This window comes from Salmo trutta, chromosome 35 (genome assembly GCF_901001165.1).
Source record: "Salmo trutta chromosome 35, fSalTru1.1, whole genome shotgun sequence".
NCBI classification, from domain to species: domain Eukaryota; kingdom Metazoa; phylum Chordata; class Actinopteri; order Salmoniformes; family Salmonidae; genus Salmo; species Salmo trutta.
The window spans coordinates 29,907,500-29,934,214 of record NC_042991.1 but is presented as its reverse complement, the minus strand read 5'-3'; the positions used below and the strand labels follow the sequence as shown (position 1 = coordinate 29,934,214).

At 44.8% G+C, this 26,715-nt stretch overlaps 1 protein-coding gene and 1 pseudogene across 1 annotated transcript; one reads left to right on the top strand and one right to left on the bottom strand.

Moving 5' to 3' along the window:
- Nucleotides 1-832: 832 nt before the first annotated feature.
- Nucleotides 833-7,263, bottom strand: LOC115174420 (zona pellucida sperm-binding protein 2-like; annotated as a pseudogene).
- A 6,199-nt stretch (nt 7,264-13,462) lies between these two features.
- Nucleotides 13,463-19,501, top strand: zpax1 (zona pellucida protein AX 1). Its single transcript, XM_029734160.1, has 21 exons — nt 13,463-13,585; nt 13,658-13,728; nt 13,807-13,902; nt 13,983-14,107; nt 14,351-14,491; nt 14,601-14,690; nt 14,776-14,940; nt 15,048-15,138; nt 15,219-15,436; nt 15,578-15,734; nt 15,957-16,165; nt 16,384-16,501; nt 16,770-16,981; nt 17,265-17,379; nt 17,522-17,691; nt 18,119-18,213; nt 18,291-18,421; nt 18,558-18,747; nt 18,930-19,071; nt 19,156-19,276; nt 19,374-19,501. The coding sequence occupies exons 1-21, from the start codon at nt 13,566-13,568 to the stop codon at nt 19,454-19,456; spliced, it is 2,760 nt and encodes a 919-aa protein (XP_029590020.1). The 5' UTR covers nt 13,463-13,565; the 3' UTR covers nt 19,457-19,501.
- Nucleotides 19,502-26,715: the final 7,214 nt, after the last annotated feature.

The following is a 26,715-nucleotide window of genomic DNA, read 5'->3' as shown; positions in this document are numbered from 1 at the left end:
GTAGTATTCACCTTGAAAGACTCAACAGGAGTTTGCACAACTGTCGGGAGTGAAAAAGCAACACTGTTAGTGGATAGTGTCACAGCATGTGCACAGAGGATCACCTTATCTCTCAGTACCACAGTTACACACAGTACACCTCACAGGGAGGATCCCAACAGAGTCCAGTCTTGCTGCAGCACTGACTGGTGTAATGACTGACCCGACTCATCACATGCTGCCTCAGGCTAGATACCAGTACTCCACGCCATCTCACCCTGGGACTCAGCGGCACTAACAGCCTAAACATCAGTAAACTCAATGCATGGACCGTTGAATTAGGTAAAGTTCATTCAGGAAGTAAACCAAAATGCCAATTCTACATGCCTCAGAAGAGAGAAATTGGAATCTGTTTACTACCAAAATTGAAAGACCAACACCGCTGCAGTCAGAGCTCGCATCCATCCACAGCCTTGGAGCCCTACTGGCATCACTTTGGGGGAATATGCTGGAACACTGAGTCAGTTCTTCCTACTACACTGGAAGTCTGTTCTGCTTTTATACCAATTGTTTATTTTAAAAGTTACTTTTCCCTCAGATGGAAAACTGGTGCCGAGTTGCAGAATTACAAAAGGGGGTTGATTTATACATGTCAGATGACTAAAGTATATGCCTTGATGTTGAATGCAAATAACCAGATGAGCATTAAAGATACCTTAATTTTAAGTTACTTTTTCTGACCCACTCACACTGCCATGCCTGATGAAAAGCCAAATTAGAGAAATTGATAGATTGAGGTGCAAGTGAATCAAACCAAATAATGTAGAACACTTTATTTGAACTTTCCTCACATCGGACATTTACACACGAAGAACCTGTCCAGATGAAACATATGCGATGCTCCTCAGATGTCTTTGCCCTGTTGAGAGAAAAACCTGTTAGTTCAGGTGTGTTTGACAGAGTCTGAAAATCATTCCATACCTTTCTCATTGTTGTCCTGGTTCACACACCGTCCACTACAGAGGCCAGAGGGACTACTGGCGTCACAGATGAGCTCAACGCAATGGACAAAGAGCTACGAACCAAATAGACAAAGGGATGATTACCACTCAAACAAAATGTACCTAAACAGAAACTATTTTGTGAACTTTACCTGGCCACTAAGGTAATTCACATCCTTGGCGAAGGAGAACATCTGGACCTCAAAGTGTATGATGTGAGAGGGGAAGTGGACCCTGGAGTCATCCACCACTGGGTGGAAGACCACATGGTACAGAGCCTCCGGTTTCTCACAGCTGCCAGTGGAGACAGGAACCAAGTTAAGCAGACAAATAAAAAAAGCTGTAACCGCAACCACCTTGTGAATGAAGTCCTACGGTGGTTTGGTCTGAATTCTTTAGAAATAGCCTGATTAGGCTGGCCCTACCTGAGGGGGTATACTACAAAGCAGGTTCAAGGAGTTAACATACCTACATATTCTGATCACTTTTTAGAAAGATCTACTGAATACAACCATGTTCATTTAGATTGAAATAATGCACTCAAAAAAGTTATCAGGGTTGGAACGCTAAGTCAGCATTAAATCCAAAGTAACCCACTACCCAAAACACTTGTCTGGGTCAAAAGTAGAGCAAGTTACCCATTAATGAGATTCCATCTGGGTTGGGAGACAGTCCTTGTTGAGTGTAGCCCAGCAGTGGTCAAGCAATAGCGCCACCTTGGGGTCAGTGGACCTGGTAAGCTCCACCTCAAAGTACAGAGGCTGTCTTAGGTATGTCACCACGGGGTTGTCCTCCTCCTGGTGGAACGAGTTATATGAGGCATCTGGAACATAGAAAGAGAAAACCGGGGGAAGTGTTCAGCGGCCATGAAACAGGGAGGTACCTGAACTTATCCAATAAGAAATGCTCATTTTCATATCCTGTTGTGCCCCAATAAACATGACAGATCTATAGCAAATGCTACATCAACTAGAGGCCTCTGCTGAATTCACCAACCACCTACTCCATAACTACTCCTGCAGACCGGAGCTGGTTGGATAAGTGGAAGTATTACAGGGTGGAAATATTTCCACCCAGGCAATCAGGCAATCAGGCAATTTATCAAGATTATAAATGCAGTGAAGGAGACCTGCTAAGTTTATGCCAATGATGGAATATTCAATCCTCAGATCAGGACTGACTAAAATGTAGAGGCCAGGGGTCAAATTGAAATTAGTGCACTCTTACCATGAGTGAGTCTCATTCTGAATATAAGCTGACCGTTCCCAGTCTCATTGTTGCGCGGCCAGATGAGGAAGGAAAGCGTGTCGGTGACATTGACCACGTAGCAGCAGGACAGTCAAGTATTCTACCATCCCTCATTAGGTTAAGGGAAACATGCCTACACTGGTAGCATTGCCACAGGAAGATGTTTGGGGTGGGGGTGCTGCAGCACCCCTACTTCCAGAGCCTATGACTGGTAGCAGATGGAGGTTAGAGTATTGAACAACTGGCGATAAAATCATAGAAATATTCATTATAAATGTTATGATTTGTGTAATCACTAAGTGATTTTCTTCCGAGTCTTAAGTTGTTTCTGCGTTAGTCTTCCCCTCAAGTTCGTCTGGCAATGAGATTTCATTCTCATACAGCGTGACATTGTTGATGAACTATAAGAGGAACATTTACTTTAGGGCCTGTAGAAGGGAACAATCCCCATCACCTCAGGGTAATTGTACCTTCCGGGTGGTGCCACACGAGTTGACAGTGAAGTGAAAGTAGGCATCGTGGTAGGTGGGGCCACAGGCAGGGTCACTCAGGCTCAGCTGTCTCCACCTTCACCGCCAGTGCAGCCATCGTCCCGTTAGAGAAACACTCTGGGGCAAAGGACAGGTAGCCATCAGGTATCAAACAAATAGTATGTTCCAATACTTGCTTCATTTGAGCTTGCCTACCACAGGGCAACAGTCCAGAAGTGAAGTCTATGCCCATCTGGCACTACAATTAGGCTCATTTTAAAGAAAACAATTACTATCTGAACCCAGGTTTGGTAGTCATGTCATGGCCATTTTTCTGCAGTATTAGTTTTAGAACCAACCAGTTAGAGTTTTGAAGCTGCATGCCAGGGTGAAGTATTTGATGGTAATGTTGTAGGGATTCAATCACATCCAGTCTGCTCCTGATACAGTGAGGGAAAAAAGTATTTGATCCCCTGCTGATTTTGTACGTTTTCCCACTGACAAAGAAATGATCAGTCTATAATTTTAATGGTAGGTTTATTTGAACAGTGAGAGACAGAATAACAACAACAAAAAATCCAGAAAAAAACGCATGTCAAAAATGTTATAAATTGATTTGCGTTTTAATGAGGGAAATAAGTATTTGACCCCTCTGCAAAACATGACTTAGTACTTGGTGGCAAAACCCTTGTTGGCAATCACAGAGGTCAGACGTTTCTTGTAGTTGGCCACCAGGTTTGCACACATCTCAGGGATGATTTTGTCCCACTCCTCTTTGCAGATCTTCTCCAAGTCATTAAGGTTTTGAGGCTGACGTTTGGCAACTCGAACCTTCAGCTCCCTCCACAGATTTTCTATGGGATTAAGGTCTGGAGACTGGCTAGGCCACTCCAGGACCTTAACGTACTTCTTTTTGAGCCACTCCTTTGTTGCCTTGGCTGTGTGTTTTGGGTCATTGTCATGCTGGAATACCCATCCACGACCCATTTTCAATGCCCTGGCTGAGGGAAGGAGGTTCTCACCCAAGATTTGACGGTACATGGCCCCGTCCATCGTCCCTTTGATGCGGTGAAGTTGTCCTGTCCCCTTAGCAGAAAAACACCCCCAAAGCATAATATTTACACCTCCATGTTTGACGGTGGAGATGGTGTTCTTGGGGTCATAGGAAGCATTCCTCCTCCTCCAAACACGGCGAGTTGAATTGATGCCAAAGAGCTCCATTTTGGTCTCATCTGACCACAACACTTTCACCAGTTGTCCTCCGAAACATTCAGATGTTCATTGGCAAACTTCAGACGGGCATGTATATGTATTCTTCAGCAGGGAGACCTTGCCATTTGCGAATAATCGCACCGACTGTTGTCACCTTCTCACCAAGCTGCTTGGCGATGGTCTTGTAGCCCATTCCAGCCTTGTGTAGGTCTACAATGTTGTCCCTGACATCCTTGGAGAGCTCTTTGGTCTTGGCCATGGTGGAGAGTTTGGAATCTGATTGATTGATTACTTCTGTGGACAGGTGTCTTTTATACAGGTAACAAGCTGCGGTGAGGAGCACTCCCTTTAAGAGTGTGCTCCTAATCTCAGCTCGTTACCTGTATAAAAGACACCTGGGAGCCAGAAATCTTTCTGATTGAGAGGGGGTCAAATACTTATTTCCCTCATTAAAATGCAAATCAATTTATAACATTTTTGACATGCGTTTTTCTCTATATTTTTGTTGTTATTCTGTCTCTCACTGTTCAAATAAACCTAACATTAAAATTATAGACTGATCATTTCTTTGTCAGTGGGCAAACATACAAAATCAGCAGGGGATCAAATACTTTTTTCCCCCACTGTATCTTAACTACCTATTGACGATAACATCTTCTAGCCAGGTGAGTTTTGTTTAGCGACTAGTGTTAACATTGCTCTAAAAAAGGTTAACACTAGTCGCTGCAGTACAGTTTCAGAAACATAAGGAATATCTCATATCAAAAAACATGGTTTGATTACTACATACTATTGTAGGGTTAAGGTTCACACACTGCCTTGTTACAGAAAACAGACAATCTGTGCTAATTAGCCATCTGCGTCTCCGAACATCTGTGTACACAACACTGACGCCACAAACATGTTACTGAAAAATACTGTCCGCTGCAACTGTTAAGTGTACAGCAAGTGTGTATTTCGCATGGGAATTTATTGATGTGATATGAAAGTAGAGGGATGTATGTCTCTAGAACTGTACTGCAATAAAAACCGAGTCACATGTAGATGGAGTATTTGGCTTCCAGCGCATATTTGCCTTTAAAACAGAACATGTAAGGCCTTTGGCGTAACGTTGGCCTCCATTAGTCCATTGGGGCATGCTCTGCTCACTTACCTCCATGTAGGTGCGGTCAAACAGAATCTCTCGGGAGGCCCATAGGGTGTAGCTACAGGTTTAGCCTACTCTGTACACGGAGCAGTGTTGCCAACTCCTCAGTAAGGAAAGTAGCTATTGGCTGTCCTAAAAGTCGCTAAATGACATCATCGCCTAATTTGCATAATTGGCCATGTGCATGTAATTGTGATGGACGCTGTAGGAGAGAGGAATAACATCGTGGGAGAGACAAAAAGTGAGTAAAAAACACCCAAAATATGTTTAGAACTACAAATGAACTTTCTTCTGTCGATTCTTATTTTTTTAATGTCACATTTCCAACCCTCCTCCTTTATCTGGGCTTGGGGCCGGCAGAAGTGACCCAAAAGAGACACTCTGGCGGAGTTACTTAGTTTATTATTTTATTTTGTTTTTTTAGTTTAGTTTTCTTAATTTGGTTTGGTTTTTAACCTTAAGGTCCACTTAGGAGCCAACAACAAGTCACAGTAAAACATTAACATTTTTAACCATAACATTTTTTACATTTTTTGTATACAATCTACATTAACAATCTAAATGGACCAAAAAGAAACAATAGAAAAAACTGTCAATGGCAATGTGAGAAAATGATGGTAACTAGTCTGGCCATAATTCAGGTTAATTGTTTTTTTTCCCAGACCCCCCTCCACACACAGGCTGGGCTGGCTCACAGAAAGAGTGGGTCATCGTCATTTTGGTCAAGGCTCTCTATGGCAGGTTCAGCAACTGAGGGAGCTGACTTAAATGAGTAAGCAGCTGATGTGCCCAAAAAAGTTAAGGGTCTGCAAGGACATCCGATTTCTAAATTAGCTTTTTACCACACTCATTTGGCTGAATACTCTCTTGACTTCAGCATTCGAGTGTGGCAAGGACAACACAGACACAGCAGCCATGGCATGTTCTTGAAACGGGTTGATATCAGCTGCATCCCTGAACTTCCAAATCTCACTCCAGAAGCCCAGTGTGTTTTTTTGTCTCATTCCATTTACTAAGATGGATGGCACGCCATTGCTGGACAATCTTGTTTATCTCTAAAGGGGAGTAGCCAAGGAGCTTGGCTATTTTTTCTATTTCTCCAGGGCTCTCATTGTGCTTTAGAGTTTCCTCCACATTGAAAACTGGCATGTACTGCAATGCTTCGATGTTGTCCGGCAGTCTCACCCTCAACTCATTAGTGAGGGAGATGGTGAAGGCTACACACCGCTTTCGGACATTGTTTTCATCCTCAGGCGCAAGGTGGAGCTCAGCTGCATTTGACTCAAAAAGGTAACCAAGGTACGGTTTGGGACTGATGTATCCATCTATTGGCCCTTTGAGTACATCAACATTTGCCAGTGGATTCAGCACCCTGCTGCTCACAGACTTGATCAGGCTAGCCAAGCTGTCAAGTAGCTTGGGAGTACTTGCTCTCCCTCAAAAGCCTTGATGGCCAACTGTACCTCACCCAGCACTGACTTCAAAAAATTCTGATACAATATGTTTTGAGGATCACTGTACATGGAGTATAAAACCTCAGCCATGTAGCAGTGTTCACTGGACTTGGTGACTGCGAAATGCAACCTAAGCCCCTCCCACTGGTCCAAAATGCATGAAACCGCAGGTTCAATGGAGAGCCAACGTGTGGCACACACCTTGGTTATCTGTAAAGGTTTCTCCCCACAGTTGATGGTCTCATATATGGCCTTGTAGGCCTCCCTACGCTTTGGAGACACTGAAAACCAGTTATAAGTCTCTCGTACCAAGTACTCCACACTACGGGGGATGGTGTCATTGGAAGCATGACTTACAGCAAGCTGCAGAGTGGCACACAGCGAATGAGAACCAGATATTTGAGGCCATACTCCTCCTTCAGCACTTTATGGACCCCATTGTTAATCCCCGTCATTACAGAGGCATTACCAGTCCCTATCCCCAGGAGTTTCTCTTTTTTAAGACAACACTTCTCGAGGAAGGCCACAACAGCACGGGCTATAGATTTGGCATCTCCTCCCTCCAACTCAACAAGCCCCAGAAATGTTGATACAATTGTCTGCTTGGTGTCACTAAAGTACCTTATCACAACCTCCAGGTACTTAGAAACACTTACATCTGTGGACTCATTGAGGAGGAGGCTGAAACGCTGGTCACCCACATCTGCAACAAACTTTTTCAGAAAGTATGGTGCTAGAACACCATTAATCATTTCTGTGCACTTTATCCTGTGCATTTTGAAGTGGGTAGCAGCAGTGGAGTCTGAGAAAGCAGCTTTACATACTTCTCCAATGTGATCACATGCCAGCATGGAACAGTGTTTAGCGATAGCTAATGCCATGGTGGCCTCAGCCTTCTTTGCAGAGTCAATTTTTTTAACCATAAATGGCAGCTTATTTTCGGTGGAACGGTTGTAAGGCTTTGCCTTTTGGGTATGTTTTTGAGTTGTCATGTGTTTTTTTTTACATCATTAAGTTTGGCGTAGAAATCAGCCAGACAATAGAGGCAGTATGTCCATGTATCATCTCCAATAAACGGCTTCAACCTGCCTTTGAATTCAGGGTTTGATTCCCTCATATGCATATTTGATAAACAGAGAGTAGCAGCAGCGTAAAAGAGGGGTTGGGGGAGGCACACAATGCAAATAGTCCGGGTAGCCATTTGATTACCTGTTCAGGAGTCTCATGGCTTGGGGGTAAAAACTGTTGAGACGCCTTTTTGTCCTAGACTTGGCACTCCGGTACCGCTTGCCATGCGGTAGTAGAGAGAACAGTCTGTGGCTGGGGTCTTTGACAATGTTTAGGGCCTTCCTCTGACACCGCCTGGTGTAGAGGTCCTGGATGGCAGGCAACTTAGCCCCAGTGATGTACTGGGCCGTACGCGTGTCACGTCCTGACCAGCAGAGGGAGTAATTGTATTAGTTTTGGTCAGGGCGTGGCAGAGGGTTTCTGTTGTGTATGCATTTCTACGTTCTGTCTAGTTTAGTTTTCTATGTTTAGGATTGGGTGTTGGACTCTCAATTGGAGGCATGTGTTTCTAGTTGCCTCTGATTGAGAGTCCTATATAGAGGTGTGTGTTTGGTTTGGTTGGGTTGTGGGTAGTTGTATTTGCACTGCTGTTGTCAAGCCTGCAAATCTGTTAGCTGTCGTTTTGTTTCTTGTTTTTCCCGTTACTCACTTTAAATAATAAATTAAAGTATGAGTATTCTGGTACCCGCTGCGCCTTGGTCTCATCTCTTCGACGCTTGTGACAGAACTACCCACCAAACTCGGACCAAGCAGCGGAGGAACGAGGAAGAAGGATGGACGTGGGAGGAGATGAGGATGAGCATTTCCAGGGCTATGGAGGAGTTAAGTAAACCCGAGAGGCAGCCCCAATAATTTTTTTTGGGGGGGGGCACAAGGGCAGTTTTGCGGGGCGAGGATGGAGCCCCAGGCCAGCTCCCCGCACTAGCCCTGAGGTGCGTCAGCCCAGTCTGACTCGGCCTGTTCCCGCTCCCCGCACTAGCCCTAAGGTGCGTGTGCCCAGACTGGCACATCCTGTACCAGCCCCACGCATCAGGCATCTAGTGCGTCAGCCCAGCCTCGCCAGTCTGGTGCCGCCAGAGCCGCCCGCCAGTCAGGAGTTGCCAGAGCCGCCCGCCAGTCAGGAGTCGCCAGAGCCGCCCGCCAGTCAGGAGTCGACAGAGCCGCCCGCCAGTCAGGAGTCGCCAGAGCGGCCCGTCTGCCCGGAGCTGCCAGAGGGGCCCGTCTGCCCGGAGCTGCCAGAGTGGCCCGTCTGCCCGGAGCTGCCAGAGTGGCCCGTCTGCCCGGAGCTGCCAGAGTGGCCCGTCTGCCCGGAGCTGCCAGAGTGGCCCGTCTGCCCGGAGCTGCCAGAGTGGCCCGTCTGCCCGGATCAACCAGAGTGGCCCGCCTGCCCGGATCAGCCAGAGTGGCCCGCCTGCCCGGATCAGCCATCGCCGCCCGCCAGCTGGGCGCAGCCATCGCCGCCCGCCAGCCGGGTGCAGCCAGGGTCGTCCGCCAGCCGGGCGAAGTCAGGGTCGCCCACCAGTCCTCCGGCGCGGCCAGGGGCACCACCGAAGTGGGCGACGTCAAGGGTGGAGCGGAGTCCACGTCCCGCACCTGAGCCGCCTCCAATATAGGTGGGTTGGGGAGGGGGGGTGTAGCACAGTGCCGTCGTTGACGGCAGCCACCCTCCCTTCCCTTCCTGTAGTTTAGGGGGATTTTTCTGTTTGTTTTGGGGTTTTCTGTGTTTTTCTTTTCAGGTGCATTCAGAGTCTGCACCTTTAGGGGGGGTACTGTCACGTCCTGACCAGCAGAGGGAGTAATTGTATTAGTTTTGGTCAGGGTGTGGCAGAGGGATTGTGTTGTGTATGCATTTCTATGTTCTGTCTAGTTTACTTTTCTATGTTTAGGATTGGGTGTTGGACTCTCAATTGGAGGCAGGTGTTTCTAGTATTCTGGTACCCGCTGCGCCTTGGTCTCATCTCTTCGACGCTTGTGACAACGCGCTACCCTCTGTAGTGCCTTGCGGTCGGAGGCCGAGCAATTGCCGTACCAGGCAGTGATGCAACCAGTCAGGATGCTCTCGATGTTGCAGCTGTAGAACCTTTTGAGCATCTCAGGACCCATGCCAAATCTTTTTAGTTTTTTGAGGGGGAATAGGCTTTGTTGTGCCCTCTTCACGATTGTCTTGGTGTGTTTGGACCATTCTAATTTGTTGGTGATGTGGACACTAAGGAACTTGAAGCTCTCAACCTGCTCCACGACAGCCCCGTCTATGAGAATGGGGGCGTGCTCGGTCCTCCTTTTCCTGTAGTCCACAATCATCTCCTTAGTCTTGGTTACGTTGAGCGATAGGTTGTTATTCTGGCACCACCCGGCCAGGTCTCTGATCTCCTCCCTGTAGGCTGTCTTGTCATTGTCGGTGATCAGGCCTACAACTGTTGTGTCGTCTGCGAACTTAATGATGGTGTTGGAGTCGTGCCTGGCCATGCAGTCGTGGGTGAACAGGGAGTACAGGAGGGGACTGAGCACGCACCAGTGGGAGCTCCAGTGTTGAGGATCAGCCTGGCAGACATGTTGTTGCCTACCCTAACCACCTGGAGGCGGCCCGTCAGGAAGTCCAGGATCCAGTTGCAGAGGGAGGTGTTTAGTCCCAGGATCCTTAGCTTAGTGATGAGCTTTGAGGGTACTATGGTGTTGAACACTGAGCTGTAGTCAATGAATATCATTCTCACATAGGTGTTCCTTTTGTCCAGGTGGGAAAGGGCAGTGTGGAGTGCAATAGAGATTGCATCATCTGTGGATCTGTTTGGGCAGTATGCAAATTGGAGTGGGTCTAGGATTTCTGGGATAATGGTGTTGATGTGAGCCCTTACCAGCCTTTCAAAACACTTCATGGCTATGGACGTGAGTGCTATGGGTCTGTAGTCATTTAGGCAGGTTGCCTTCATGTTCTTGGGCACAGGGACTATGGTGGTCTGCTTGAAACATGTTGGTATTACAGACTCAATCAGGGACATGTTGAAAATGTCGGTGAAGACACCTGCCAGTTGGTCAGCACAACCCACATCCCTTGGTTCTTCTCAGAGGCTCCTCCATCTGCTTTCCCCGAATACAGATCCACGCATATGATGAAGCAGCATCACAGGCAGCCCACATCTTGATTCCATATTTTGCGGGTTTAGACGGTATGTACTGCCTGAAGGGGCAGCGGCCCCTAAATGACATAAGCTGCTCATCAACAGTAACGTTGGGCCCAGGGTTGTAAAACAGGGGAAGGTGTCCACCCACTTGTCCCACACTGATCTGATTGCAGCTAGGTTGTCTTTGCCACCGAGCTGGTCTGGTGTCTCGGTTATCGAAGCGGATAATCTGGAAATAATGTGAAAGTTTTCCAGAGATGTTGCACAGATGTTGCCAGTTTCTGCATCCTACGGGGATTCTGTGGATTCCCCATTGGATCTGAAAATACCAGCAAGGATAACAACCCCAAAGTATGTATGTAAATAACTTTGGTCCACATGCCATCCCTCCAAATTAGTGCAGTCCAGAACAATTTTCTGTATTGTGCCTTGGATGAACAGTTCAAAAGAAGACTTTATGTCCTGCTCATGAGTAAGCGCCGTCCGCGTCGGCCCTGGTTGCATCCTTATCACATTGGCAGCCATGCGGGGTGGCTCATTCTTTGGGCAAGAAGACCATTCAATTTCACCCTTTTTTGACATCCTCCTGCAGGCTGCTGATGAGCTGGTTGCTGACGGGTTGGTCCTGGGGCTGGCTGAGGGTCAATCTCATCCCCTTCTTCCAACTTACTGTCAGACTCCGAATTGACAGAGACATGATCATCATATTCGGAAAGTTTTTCATCTTCCAAAGTGGAAGATGTTCCTTCCACACTAGCTTCTCTCTCTGCAAAAATGATTTCTAAGGCCCTCTGAGCAGAGATGAGTTTTGCCACTGATCGATTGTGGTAAGGAGCCACACATGCAAAGCTATTTATTTGTTGTGTCCCTCCCCCCAATTTGCACCTGGCTGGGGTAGAGTGTGGGAAAAAAACAGTATTTTTTACAATGTATCGGAAATAATGTATCAAAATAATGTATTGTAATAACATTGTGCAGGTTCCCGCAAGACACTGTGTAGTTTCACACACTACAAAGGGTAAAGAGTGTGAGAAAAGTGGCAGACAGGCAGACAGGCGGGGAGACAGACAGGCTCTTGGTGCTATGTTGAAACAGCAGGCCCAGGTAGGAGGAGGAGGACAGAGTGAAGGCACACAGCAAACCTTTTTGTTTCATTTTTACTTGTTTTCACCTACACACATACTTTTCCACATTTTTATTACCCTCGGGTCCAGTGGACCCGAACACCACATATGTAATATAAATGTGTAGGGGGGTGCACAGTGTGCACTCAATGAAAATGTGTTATTTTACTACATGTTCTTCACAGAAAATGAGCCAAGGCCAATGAGTCTCAGGTTGAAAAAAGAATTAATTGTATCATTTATCTTTTAGTTAACATTCAAAATGAGTCCCACAGACCCGAACACCACACAAGGGTTAAATACAAATAAATAATTATGTGATATAATTTGATGCAAACCACAATAGGTTTCTTTGTGATAGTTTGATGCTAGTCTTACAAGTACAATCATGAACCTAAACTTGTGAATATAAGTATTAATCCATACCGCTTCTGGCTCCCACATGCTAGGTGAACAGTGTGTACAGTATTCAATAACAAGCTCCAGTTCCGTTATTTCAATTGTTAATCGGTAACCTAGTATCAATGCACTTTTGGTGTGCAATATACAACATGACGAAATGTGATTTTTCTGAATTAATGAGTAATAGTATCAGTGTTGTACTCAAGTCCACGTCTCGGACTTGACTCAGACTCAAATCACATTTTTCATGACTCGTGACTCGACTCGTACGCTACCATCCTTACAATGGACAGAATTTAGATTTAAAAAATGGTTGGATCCAGTGCTTGACTTGGACTGAAATAGGTTCCGTAACTCATTTTGGGTGCAGGTACTGTTCATATTTCGGTGCAGGCGCTCCACAATACTTGTTAGCTAATATTCTATAAGAGGAACAGGACCTCAATCAGTAGAATATTTGAGGTGCCGATACTCAGCTTCGGTGAGCTCCTGCCCAAGTCAAGCACTGGTTGGACCGCAGAATTTAGCACTACCAAGGGACTCTTGACTCAAGTATAAAGGACTCAGACTCAAACAATAGGGACTTAGGGCCAGACTCAGACTTGAGGTTTAGTGACTTGACAACATCACTGAATAGTGTGTCTTAGCTGTGTCTACACAGGCAGCCCAATTCTGATCTTTTGCCCAATGATTGGCAAAAGAGCTGATCTGATTGGTCAAAATACTTATTATTGGACAAAGATCGGAATTAGTCTGCCTGTGTAAACTATTAATGCTATTATTGAAATAGGCCAGTAAAACCGATTTTGTCTCGAAGGGATACAGCTTTTGTCAAAATTGACTTTTTGTAGCAGCTTAAGGAGAACTTATGCAGCAGGTTAGAATAATTAATGTAGCAGGTTAGGAGAAGTAGGTTAAGGTTAGGAAAAGGGTTAGCTAAAATGTAAAAAAAAATACTTTTGAAGTCAATTTGAAAAAACCTGTATCCCATCTAGACCTAATCCAGCAGCACCCCCTTTGCCCTACTTTTCATTGTTCGCTGATCACCTCCCTGATAACATTTCAGATATAAATACAACTTATTTTCTCTACATGAAAGAGAAGCATATAAAATGCATTTCAATCTGACTGTTCTGTCCTCTGATTACAGCTAACGAGCTGTGAATGTGGACCGTTGATTGATAATGACCTGTGGCCAGTGTGATTGGCTACCAGATAAAACACCTGGGAAAGGGCTCAAGCACAGTATTCCAGTGGTACAGTCTCCTTCTGTGCTGCGCTTCCTCTTATGACAGTGGGGTTTTTGTGGCTGTGTACAAGCCAAAGTGCCCATTTGGTGTGATGTGTGTTTTTAGATGTCTGTAAGTATTTTTTAAATTTTTATTTTTAATGTTTGATAAATGTGTGATTTATATGTTGTACTCTCATTTTAGTGTGACATGGGTTTTGCTGAGTGTTGCTGTCTCTGGTCAGTTCCAGAGGCCAAGTTCCAAGCCTAGTTCAAGTAAGGGCTCCCTAATTGTATGACGTTGTGTACCTGACTAATACTGCTCAGTAGGACTTACTGGTATCTTCTCTCCAGATAATGGCTTGCGGTCTGCGTGTCTTGGCAACGTCTTGAGGCTAACATTGGACAAAACTTTGGCTGTCGGTAGCCAGCTAGAAATTGATGCCATCGGTGAGTCTAAGTACTGAAGCGTCATGACAAGTTGGTGTGAACATTCTATTTCAAAGTCTAATCCGCAACGGTTCTTTCAGATGGCACTGACATTATACCGTTGTCGCACACCTTGGCTGCCCAGTGTGGATACAGCGTTGAGTCTGACCCTTGGGGCAACACCAAAGTCTTTGCGTCCTTGTTGGGCTGTTATGTTGACAACCAGGTACATTTCCAAAAGGGACAATGCAGTTAAATGACAACTACCTTGTCCTTAATCAATCTTGCTGTTAGTCTTATCAGCTGACGTATACATTTCAACTTGAACAGTATGCATTTAGTGCAAACAATGCCAAAAGTTACCCTTAAATGGAAAACTTGGCATTCCAGGTAGTCCCTTCCTGTTTTGGCTAGTCTTATGCTTTGTGCCTAATGAACATGACCCAGAACTAAGTGATTTGTTCCATAGGTGGATGTGGTGTTCACCCTTGGCCTGCGACTGCGAATGTATAGAGATGGCCATTCAGAGCAGGTCAAGCATGTGACCGAGACGTGCAGCTACTCCCCCTGGGCCTCCCGGGAAATTCTTTGTGACAGGAACTACATGGAGGTGAGGCCATTCTGAGTATCCCTAGATTTAGTTTTACTGCTTTTTAAGGTGGGTGCAATACTTTGGTGTAGAATTTATTGATCTAGCCTTGGTGATTTGCTCTGTTCAGGTGTCAAGCCTCATGGTCACTCCAGAGACCCCTGTCAAAATGGTCGCTGGCCAGCAGGTTCATGATTCCTGGGAAGATGCCATCCCTGATGTATGTCATTTAAGATGATTCACTTTTTTATATACACGTAGACTGGCTACATTCTCTGTAGTTACTATTTTCCTTTCCACCACAGGCTGCCGTTGCTCCAAATGGCATCTGGAAGATGACATTCCACACCCCTGACCCCAAGGTCATGTTACTGACTGATGCTCAGCGGGCTGGTTATGGTGCCATGATGACCCAAACAAGACTGGTGATCCGAAGCCCCTACAACATGGCAGAGACTTATTCTGTAGAGGTGATCATCACTGGCCTAAGCAATTTTCTTGGTTGTCACTTCCCTGTCATCATAATGACATATTGGTTAGAACATGCCATGTGACTAATACATTACTTTCTCACCAGGTGGCTGGAGTTCCTATGGAGGTCTTCAGTGTGTCCACTTACTACAAGACTGGCAATTTGATTGTGGATTCAGCTGCTGCCTGTCCTACTGGTACATATGCTTTCTAAAGGGCATCTCTGGCTTTTTACAAAAGCAGCACATTTCTGATTGTGTCTTGCCCAATTGGTCAGGTGGTGTAGTCTTCACTGACAAGGTCATCACCTGGCATGTGCCTCGCCGCATCACCCCGCTGATTTCTAGTGCTGTTAAGATTCTGGAGACACACATGGGTATCTATGGCCAGAGGCTGGACAAAACCAAGATGGCCACCAGACACTACAAGATGTCTGTCATGGAGTCTCACATCATCATTGAGATTCCAGTGGGGTCACCTGATGGCTACTACAAGGTCAGACTACTTTCATATTGTTCATTAGGCCACAAGATGCGTTTCTTAATGTAATTCTTTCAGTGTCTTCATCTGCCTAATGAGCAGAACATGTCTTGACAGTTGCTTGATTTATACAACTTCTATTTGTATTGATTGCAGAGTCATGCCCAAGATTATGCTTACCACATAACCTACACTGTTGAACCGATGCTTGAGTTGCTGTGGAGGGCAGAAAACACACAGGCTGACACAAGATACAAAGTCCTCTTCCCCATCACAACTCCTCTGATGCCCAGGCCTCCACATGTTATTGACAGTAAGTCTGCTTCACTTGTACTGAATGCAGGCGGGTCTGTTCAGGATGGTGTACAGTTCACAAACATTTAGTGTGGCGGTAACCTTGACTCTAGCAGATGCTGTCCCAGTCTCCAAGGAGGAAACATAACTCCCTGGTATAAAAGTTGCATACTTTAAACTATTTCTGGAACACCTGTTAAGTTCTCTTTACCTTTAACCCATGTTATGGCCTCTCTTCCAGGCACTGTTCCTGAGCAGAGAGTGTTTGACATCCTCCTGGGTACCTTCCTCCATGATGTGGAGCTGATGAACATCACCTTTACCACCAGGGTGCTAACTGTTGCAGAGTGCAATGCCAGAGGCTTTGATGTCCAGGAGCACCACTTTGCTAACGGCTCCAAGACCTTCTCACTAAGAGTGCCCTTCTCAGATGAATTAGTCCTGAAACAAGTGTGTTCCTTCAGTTAAATGTACTGCTGCAATGACAGACTCGGTCTGTAAAAGAACATTGCTAATGTGTGTGTGTATATACGAACAGGATTTCATAAAGGGCAACTTGGTGTTTTGGCTCACATAGTAAATCTGAGTAGATGCTGCATCCATTTGAAACGTGCCTCATGCTGAACATGACCAACATGTAATGCTTTTTTTCTATTTAATATATGCAGAACCCTGATCCCCTTACAACTGTGTACTTCCTCCCTCTGGTCTTCGGTCTGCTCGTCCTGCCTGAACAAACACCCTTCCCCCACCCTGCTGAGCTGGAGGCCTCCCGGGAAGATGTTGGTAAGGCCACCTAGGTTAAATATCAATCGCTTCAGTAGATTGACTGCAGGACCCAGTAAGGCATCTGATTGAAAGCAACACTCAATTGTTGACTTCCATGGAGATGCAGATTCTATTCCTATGCATTTAATCAAGTGAAATGCATAGGAAACAATTTAGTTTCTACTTCAATGCACTTAATCCTATCCAATAGGCAAACTGGGCCCTGGGTGAGCACCCATCCAGTGCTTCAGATCAACTTTTTCCTTAGCTACATTTTCTGTCTCAGTTCTTCCCACAATCACCGGCAGCTGCGACCAGGAGAACTTCTACTTCTCTGTAAAATACGGGAGCAAACAGGATAACTTCCAGACCATGATGCTTCATGCTGGTTCATGGAGGGAGCTGGATACTGAGCTGGCAAAGCTGTACAGTCTCACTGGCAACGGCACACACTTCAGTATCGTGGTGCCCTTCACTGCACCTGCTGCAGCATTTGAGGTATGAGTTCTGATCCATGATTACTAACGCTAATGCCGCATGACTCTCTCGCTGCGCAAAATGCCTCGGACGACTATTGAACTGCCTAATACATCAGGGGTTGGCAACATGGTGCTTTTATTTGCCCCACAAAGTTTGTTCTTTTAGGGAATTTCAAATGGTTGTGATGGTCAACTTCGCTCTTGGGATTTATTTGTGGTGTTAAATTACGTTCTGACCATTAGCTCAAACTGTTTAAATGTAATTACCCCCCCCTGAACTAAAAGTAACTGTTGCTTTCCAGTTGGTTCACTTCAAATCTATCAGAGCCAGAGTGGACTTGCTGCTGTTGGAGATGCCTAACATGTGGCAACTCGATGACCTTTCACTTGCCTGCTATTTCCCCCTGACTACAACTGGTTTGTGTTCTGTTTAAAATGGCTTTGTATTTTAATGTTACTGTAAAAATAGCTAACGCAATTGCTTAAAATATTACTGGAATGCAGTCTCGCATTAGGGCAAGAGACTGACTTATCTGCACTTGCTTTGAACACATTTCAGAGTGCTACTCCAACGGCACAGCGACTGCACTGGCGGTTAAGGTGGAATCTGTTAGCAACTTGAACCCTGAATACCTGACCTTGAGGGACCAGTCATGTAAACCAGCCTTCAGCAATGACCGCTTTGCTTTCTTCTCCTTCAAACTCAACTCCTGTGGCACCACAAGAACGGTAAGGCTGCTTCTAGGCCTGATAACTCATCAGTAATGTGGATCTCTAACTTTTAAAATCAGATTACAAGGGATTTCAAAATTTGTCACGTGTGCCCTTACAATGAAATGCTTACTTGCAGGCTGTAACCAATAGTGCAAAAAAGGTTTTACGTGAACAGTAGGTAAAGAACACTTATAGAAGTAGCGATGCTACATGCAGACACTGGTTGGTCAGGCTGATTGAGGTAGATATGGTTAAAGTGACTATGCATATATGATGAACAGAGCAGTGTAAAAGAGGGGTGGGTGGGACACAATGCAGATGTGCGGTCTAGGATTCGATCGGCACCCCTACTGACACTTTATGCATATGGACCCATGTGTTAAGATTCTACCTCGGTATCGTGAATGACATATTGCATTTCTAATTGTTCTTACCTTTCTAGTTCTTTGACGATGTCATGGTGTATAAGAATGAAATTGCCCTGCCATACAACACAGGCAAACAAAGTAGGAAAGGTCCATCCGCTCCAGAGTATCGGTAAGAATGCATGCCACTATGTTGTGAATGATTTTCCGTCCTGTGCATATTGTCACTGGTTGGCCCTCGTGTTTCAGGCACACCGTCTCTTGCTACTACCTGCTCAACCACACAAAGACCATGGCATTCCGTGCTAGCCCAAGGAGAACTGACCCTGTGGCAGATCCTGGGGTGGGACATCTGGTGGTCCAAATCAGACTGTCCCAGGGTAAGATGAGTTTAAGTGACAGTGTCACAAATCAGCCTTGTTCTAGTCAGACTGCTTGGGTTACTAGTTCTAAAATTAAGCAATCATGTTAATGTAAACCTTCAGGTGAACTCTGCTCACTGGCTCTGTCTTTCAGATAGCTCTTATGCCTTATTCTACCAAAATGAGGACTACCCAGTGGAAAAGTACTTGAGACAGCCTCTGTATTTTGAGGTGGAGCTGATGCAGTCCACTGACCCTCAAATAGAGGTGGTGTTGGAGAACTGCTGGGCCACGCTGCACAAGGACAGAACTTCTCTTCCTAGCTGGGACCTCATTGTTGACAGGTAGCTAGCATGTTTTTTTCTGGGGTCATTTTAGGCAGAATAACAGTGGCCAGGGTCTCATTCACTAGTGAACTGGCTGAAACAAATGGACTTCCTGCCCCAAACCGTTTGGTATGCATTAATGAATACAGCCAGGATTCTTCATGATTTGTATCTAATCTCTTGCCCACTCCTACTCTCAGCTGTGAGAATCTTGATGACCTGTACCTCACGGTCTTCCATCCCGTCGTTGCGGACACAAGGGTTCAGGTCCCAGCTCACATCAAACGCTTCTCCATCAACATGTTCACCTTCACCAAGGATGATGCAGTTCTGAAAGAACAGGTGATGTAGACTGTTTCCTCTAGAAAGTCTAATCTCTTAGATGCTAGCCTGAGTTGTATTTTAAATACTCTGTTCTCTCCATAGATCTTTGTGCATTGTGATGCAGTCCTCTGTGACACCACCAAACCTGATGGCATCTGTTCAGGCCAGTGTGCAAATGCCCTGAGGTATGCAAACTCTCTCAGACCAACTGGCTCAAAAAGAGGTATGGCTCCGTTTATCTAGTGATTTCTGGCCGCTGATGGCTCTGTGGTATCAGTATGTCCTCCAGACCCTGAAGTTGGTGTCTGCTCTTGTTCTAGGTCCTAGAGCTACAGATGCCAGCCAGTATAAGAAGCAGATCTCTTCTGGACCTGTTCTTCTCTCTGACTCACACTTGTTCTAATATAATAAAGCTTCAGTTTTGGTTAACTGATTTTAAGTCTCCACACATTGGACTTGTGTTCCATGAAGTCCTTTTGCAGAAGTTGTTCCATGTAATTACTCAATAGCTATTTACTAAGCCTCTTCTACAGCATGTAGTGCCAGACAATATTGGCACTGTAGTTAAGAACTCTAAATTTGCAGCTTGGTTTGTTAACATTGCAGACTAAATACATTTTTCAATGTTAAGAAAATCACCAAGGCATGGACAGTTATTGACACCCAGGTGCAATACTTGGTTAAATAACCTTTGACAATTACGGCACAAAATGCATGTAGTTCTGAGCTTGCTGTACCTTTCTACTTGCAATTTGGCTTGCTTCAAACTGCTCAAGTTGAGGGGTGCCTGCTGTACAGATGTTACTGTAGGTTTATAATGGGTGGTTTGGGTCATCCTACTGGACTGCTCATGACCAATGGAGACCCAGTTTTTGGACATTGACCATAGCAGCTGACTACCAACCCCACAGCATTATTGCACCGTTTGTAGGGACAAGCTTTAATTCATTTGGTATTGGTGACTGTATTGCAACCTTAATTCCCCCAGAATTAAGGTGTTGGGTAGTTTTGGAAGTTCAAGACATAATTCTGGTCTTCCTGTTCACCACAATGAAGCAGTCAAAACACTCTCTCCAATCGCATGGCAGTTTGACACTGCTGGGTTACTTTGCCTCTGGTACTAGGGGCCTTAAAAGTGCAAGACATGAAACTGGCAGATTGTACACAAACCACTTGATAATATTCCTCCAACTGTCTAAACAGGGTCTGATGGTTGGTCTTCCAGCAGGCTAACCTAAACACAAGCTCCTAGCAATGGTTGCTACACACTTGACTTCCTGTGATAAGTCATCTGAATCCCATCAAACAGTTGCAAGTCACCACTCAATTTTGAAGTTGCTGCTGAAGTGGGTCAAATTGGACGCAAGCTCATGATGGTTAAAAGTTACAATCTCCTGGGTGCCAACTTCGCCCATGCAATTAGTTTCCTAAACATGGAAAAGGGGTTTTGTAATTGTGACAACCCAATGTATGAATAATTCTCAACTAAAATGAGGGAGGCAAGGGTGCCAATGTATTTGACTGGCAGGACCAATGTTTGCTTCTGTTGCCCTATAGGTAGGATTTGCGTTACTTCCAATATGTCTGACATGGCCAGTTTTCCTTGACATTAAAGTTCCGTGTGTACCGGCGTTATTGTGCTGAGTAATGGGATGCCTGCTCAATTGCCAATTTTTGGTTCCCCTCAATGGAAGGGAAGTTGTATTGTGGCAGAGAAGCACTTCAATAGGCCAAGCCGTTTTGTCTACTGCCTTGTTACTAAATCTAACCCGCTCTTTCATTTTGGATGTCAGGCTACTTGAATAAACATTTGCGGCGTATTACCGGTTCCTCTGAACCCTGGCTATCGTTTGACATCGGCTGTAGCAACTCAGACCCTAGGGATAACTCATTAGCTAGAAGGACCCTATTACTGTTCCATCACTTGTCAATGGACATTCCCAGTCACCAGTGCTTGACTTGGCCTAAATGGCAGTACTGATTTAGGCGCCGGCGTTACACCTTATGCGTTCTGAGGAACAGGCGCTCAGACATTAGGAAGTAAAGGTTCTGAGCTCCCACCCAAGTCAAGCACTCCCACCTTGCCTCAACATTTTGCATCACCAATTAGTTATTGTTCCATTGACCCCAGACCTGATGTATGGCCAGAAAAAAACAGCAGTTGAGCCATGTGGGTTATAAGGCCCTGTCCTTGAAGCGTAAGTCTATGCTTCATACCTTAACGATAACGTTCTTAATCAGTTGAATGCATTTATTTCCTAATGTATAGTCCCCAATCTATTCAACCTTTAACATTTATATTAAACCTCAAATTCCAGTCCCACTTTATTTCTCTAATCAATGTACATTTTCAGTGTTCATTCTCTGTACCCCATGTGAGTGAACATCAAGTGTGAAGTGAGGCCATGTCAGTCACAGAACTAGGCCTTAGCCTGCTATTCTTGAAAATAGGTCCATGTAAAGTATCCAGCTACCTCTCATAGGCAGTGCCTTCAAAGTAGTCATACCCCTTGATTTTAATACTCTTTACTGCCCGAATTAAAAATACTGGACAAATGCAACAAAGTTTCATGAGCTGAAATAAAAGAGCACATGTTCCATATGCACAAAAAGCTTTTCTCATTTTTTTTTTTGCACTTAATCCCTGTTAGTGAGCATTTCTCCTTTGCCAAGATTAACCTGACAGGTGTGGCATATCAAGAAGCTGATTAAAGAGCATGATCATTACACAGGTGCACCTTGTGCTGGGGACAAAAGAACCCCTAAAATGAACAGATGCCTCAATTGCACGCTTCCTTCACATGTCATGTTGATTGCAGTAATGTCCGCCAAACTTAACATGAATTTCTCTGCCATAAGCTGCCTCCAACATCGGTTTAGAGAATTTAGCAGTACATACAACCAGCTTCAACCGCAGACCATGTGTAACCACGCCAGCCCAGGACCTACATCGGGCTTCTTCACTTGCAGGATTGTCTGAGGGTGCTGAGTATGTGTGTAATAAAGCCCTTTTGTGGGGAAACTCATTCACATTGGCTGCGACATTTCGGTTAGTATTGTGGAGTAACAACGTTGATCCATCATTTCTCTAATCACAACTATTACTGTTTTAAAATCACCTCTGGCCTCAATCTGAGCAGTTTCCTTTCCCTCTGGCAAATGCCTTAAGGGCACCTGTCTCTTTGTAGTAACTGGGTGTATTGATACACCACCCATAACTGAAGAATTTCACTATGCTTAAAGGGATATATTCATCTTAATTTTACATATCTACCTATCAGTGCCCTTCTTTATGAGGCATTGGAAAACCTCCCTGGTCTTTATGGTTGACTCTGCTTGAAGTTCACTACTCGATTGATGGACCTTACAGAATTTTGTGGTGTACAGATTAGTCATTCAAATCAGGTTAACCACTTGAACACTGATTCCGTGCAACTCTGATTTGTTAAGCGCATTTTATATACCTGAACTTAGGCTTGCCATAACAAAGGGGTTGAATACTTGACTCAAGACGTTTCAGCTTTTCATTTATTTGAAACATTTCTACAAACAAAATTCAATTTTGACATTAATGGGTGTTGTGTAGATCAGTGACAAATCTCTAATTGAAGTTTCAGGCTGTAACAACAATGTGGGAAAAGTAGTGATGTGAATACTTTCTGAAGGCACTGTACAACAGACTAGCGCAAGCAGAGGCTAGTCTGCTTCTTGCTGCCTTATTCTGTGACGGTTGAATGTTTTATATACATTGTACTAACCTTTTCCCATCAACTACTGTCTTAATTTTCAGTATTGAGTCTTTCAGTTTCATAGTTATCATTAGTACGCTAGTGCCCAATACTCAAAGGCTTTCGTTTGCGGTATCCCTACCCCAGGTACAACAAAGCACAACCATGTTTTTTCATATCTCAAGTCTCCCATATATGAAATGGATGGTTGTGTAAAAATGTTTTACTGAAAGGGGTTAAATTGACAAATAGTCACACACCACCTAAAGTCAAACTTTGCAGAATGACGCATGGCTGGAAGTGGGGTGAGCCACAAGCTGATGTAACTCAAAATGACAAGCTCTGATATTGCTGCAATTTGCAATACAAGTAGTCAGTTGTCTTCCCTACATACAAACATATCTTAATGTATCTTGGAAATATAGACCTGTAAATATAGATCTGTCAAGTCAAATTTGCTCTCATTCAGTGCTGTATGGTCCTGCCTGACAAATGCATATACTTTAGTGTTTGGATGTTGCGGCTATTGTAATCGGCACTAAGGCAAGCTCAGACACCGAAAACGTATTTTAAGTCAAAGGTTTCCTCTGTGGATTTTATATGTTCAGCTTCTTCCAATTACGTTAGCCCCCCCCCCTAGACTTTACTCCAAATCCATTATGGTGCCCAAAATGGCTTCCACAATAACATTAAATGGTGGTTTAATCACCTGTATATGCACACTTATGACCACTACTTAAGACTATTTCTGTGTAATTCAACTGTTAGTAATCCAACACTTACACTCAAACACCTTTGTCTGGATTTGTAAAAGGTAGCAGACTGCTTGGCATGGCAACACCAGGCATTCCAAGTCAGGAGTCTCTGAGGATCAATGAGGTAACTGGGAGGCTCCAAGGAAAGAGAATCCAACCCTGGACTCAGACACACCCTCTCTCTAGCTCTACAACTTGCCCCCACTGTGGTATAACTTGTTCCTCCAAGATTGGGCTCTTAAGTCACCTCATTTAGAAGTGAGCTTTGATTCATTGCTAGCCTAAAACGTCTGCCTGAATCCTTCCGCTGGCTCACTGCATTGGGATGTTCTGGTGCACTCTTATCCTGTTCCGGTTGTGCTGGTACATTGCTTCTTCCAGACAGTCATGTCCATCATCCTGGCTGTCTGGACCTGGAGTTGCTGTAGATGTTGACATTAATGTGTATTAGGAGAATGCAACCAGAATGACACTCATTGACAAGAAATGCCATCAACTTAATGTCATTGGAATTGCACCACTCCAATGTCAATACTATTGTGAATCTCCTAGATCTATCCTCCATAGGCCCACTCCTCCCATCAGGCAGTTACTAGAGAGACTGGACTGCCATGTCAGGCCATTCAACAGACGCAAATTGCTTGTGTGCATGGCCCTCATACTCTTTTGCTACCAACCATTGCTGACCAGCCCATGTGACACCTGAACTGGACGAGCATGTGAAGAATGAGCTCATGCTGTGGTGACTCATGCATTGGTCTGGGAATCGGCAGTATTTCCAACGTCCCTATAAGGACATGCCATTTTATGACAAACGAGGCACCTTAGGATGGTAAAACTTCCTGTATGTGATTATTTATGGAGGCTGGGGATTGACTGGGATATAGTGGTCTTTGTACACCATGCCTGATCAGCTCCACCTCCTCTGCAACCCTTTAACTGTCCATCAAAGCCCAGGGATCATCTTCAAATGTATATGGAGCTGTGCTATGTCCCTCACAACCAAGCTACACTAACCTCCAAGTAACTGGAGGTCACTCTCACAGGTTGTCACTCTCCACATTTCCTGCTGGCCGTGCCCCAGTAAGTAATCAATGCCAACCACCCACAGTTAATATCGGCTACATTTTCATCTCGACATCCAAAGGAATATAAAGAAATATGTAGGGCATGACCAGCAGGACTTGGCCATATTCAACATTAAAAAAACATAGGCATCGAAAGGCAAGTATGTTTGTGACAGCCCTTTCACAGACTCCTTCACAACCAGACAACCAGCCATTCCACTACTGGAGTATCCTCAGCATCATTCAGGCTGAGATAACATTCTGGTTAGTCAATGGGTCTCGTTGGCATGCAAGCTGCATCTGTTGAGTGCCTGCACCCAACTGTTGTAGAAATTGAAACTGATCACCCCACAGCCCTGAATACCCTCCCAAACATACAGGAATGATACTGCCCTTGTTGCTGCAGCTTGCCCAGAATGACCAGTTCGCTGTGCAACCTGGTCAGGCTCCAGAACTACAACCGCTACTGTTAGCTGTGTAACCTGGTCAGGCTCCAGAACTACAGCCGCTACTGTTAGCTGTGCAACCTGGTCAGGCTCCAGAACTACAGCCGCTACTGTTAGCTGTGCAACCTGGTCAGGCTCCAGAACTACAGCCGCTACTGTTAGCTGTGCAACCTGGTCAGGCTCCAGAACTACAGCCGCTACTGGCTACTTTGTCTTCTCACCTTGATAGGACACAGTCATGACCTGTCACCTCAGACTGAATCAACCTTGCACATGTCGTTTTAGTGGGGAAATGTTAGCATTGCTAGAGTAAAGTGACCAGATTTCTGAAAAGAAACCAGGACATTTCCAGTTTGGCAGTCAATATTCCATTAAAATATCCAATGTTGTTATTGATGAAAAAAAAAAAAGGGGGCGGGGGACAATTCCGCTTTCATATATTTAATCTAACAGGCACACTGTGATAGAAAGAGAAAACAACTATATTATAGAAACACTACAGACAAGACAGATCTGTCTGATCTGAACAGCCATTCAGTGGTCCTGGTAGTCTGGGTAGAATAAGAGCAGAAGAGAACATGAGCAAAATTGAAGAAAAAAGAGACAATAGTATATGTGAAATACTTAACATAATAAAGAAATAAGATGAGATTGGTAACTACATAAAATACTTATACCAACCTAATCTGTATATTTTTCAGAAGAATGTATCTTCTTCAGGATTGCTCTGTCTTTGGCCAGCTTCTCCATGAACTCCTGGCAGGGGAGGATGAAGTTTGTCTTCACAATAAGCATGGCCTTGATGGTCAGAACAGTGAACCTATTTCTTGCTGTCCATATATCATTCATTTGGGAGAACACTCTCTCGACTGGTGCATTACTTCCAGGTAAGCACATGACAACAGACGCTAATTTAGCCAGGTTAGTGTGTGGGATGTCGTTCTCTTTGAAGTGTGTAGCCACCGTGCTCCATCTCTGACTAAGTGTTGTCTCAGATGTTTTCCATTCTTCAAGTGATTCCCCCCTTTAGGAACTCTTGCAGGCCAGTAACCTCGTCACACAATGCATCCTCAATGATGGTCACATTGGGGCATTTTTCCTGCAGCGTACCTGCTGCCTTCTGGATCTCTTCACGCTGAGGTTGCCTTTTAAAAGGAGACAATGTAAATCTTTTACATTATTTGTGTGCTTTCCCCATGCTTGCAAATAATTCACAGCCGTAGTGAAGAAGGATTGGGATGTTTTGAGAAAGCTCTCTTTAGACATTGCTCCATTTTCCTCTAGCTCTCTCAGAAGTCCTCTGACCAAAACTGGAATGAAGTTGTCATCACACCTTGCAGTCAATTTTGCCTCAACGTTTCTCAGAATTGCAGCTGACTCCACAGCACAGTGGTCCTGGCCTTCAAGCATCATGTTCACGTCACTGAATACGGTCAGGTTTCCATGGACAAAGGCCAGCCAGTGGATCATCGAACATTGTTCGCAGGACAACAGGACATTTGTTTTCAGAAAGAAAAAAGGATTTCAAATGGCACATACATTTTCAGCACCCTTTCTAGAGCAGGGAGCATGGACTTGCGGTGTCCTAAAATGTTATGGCACTCCTGGCCAACAAACTCACAAAAGCTCTTCAATCTTTCTACTCTGACGGTGAAAATATGAAAAT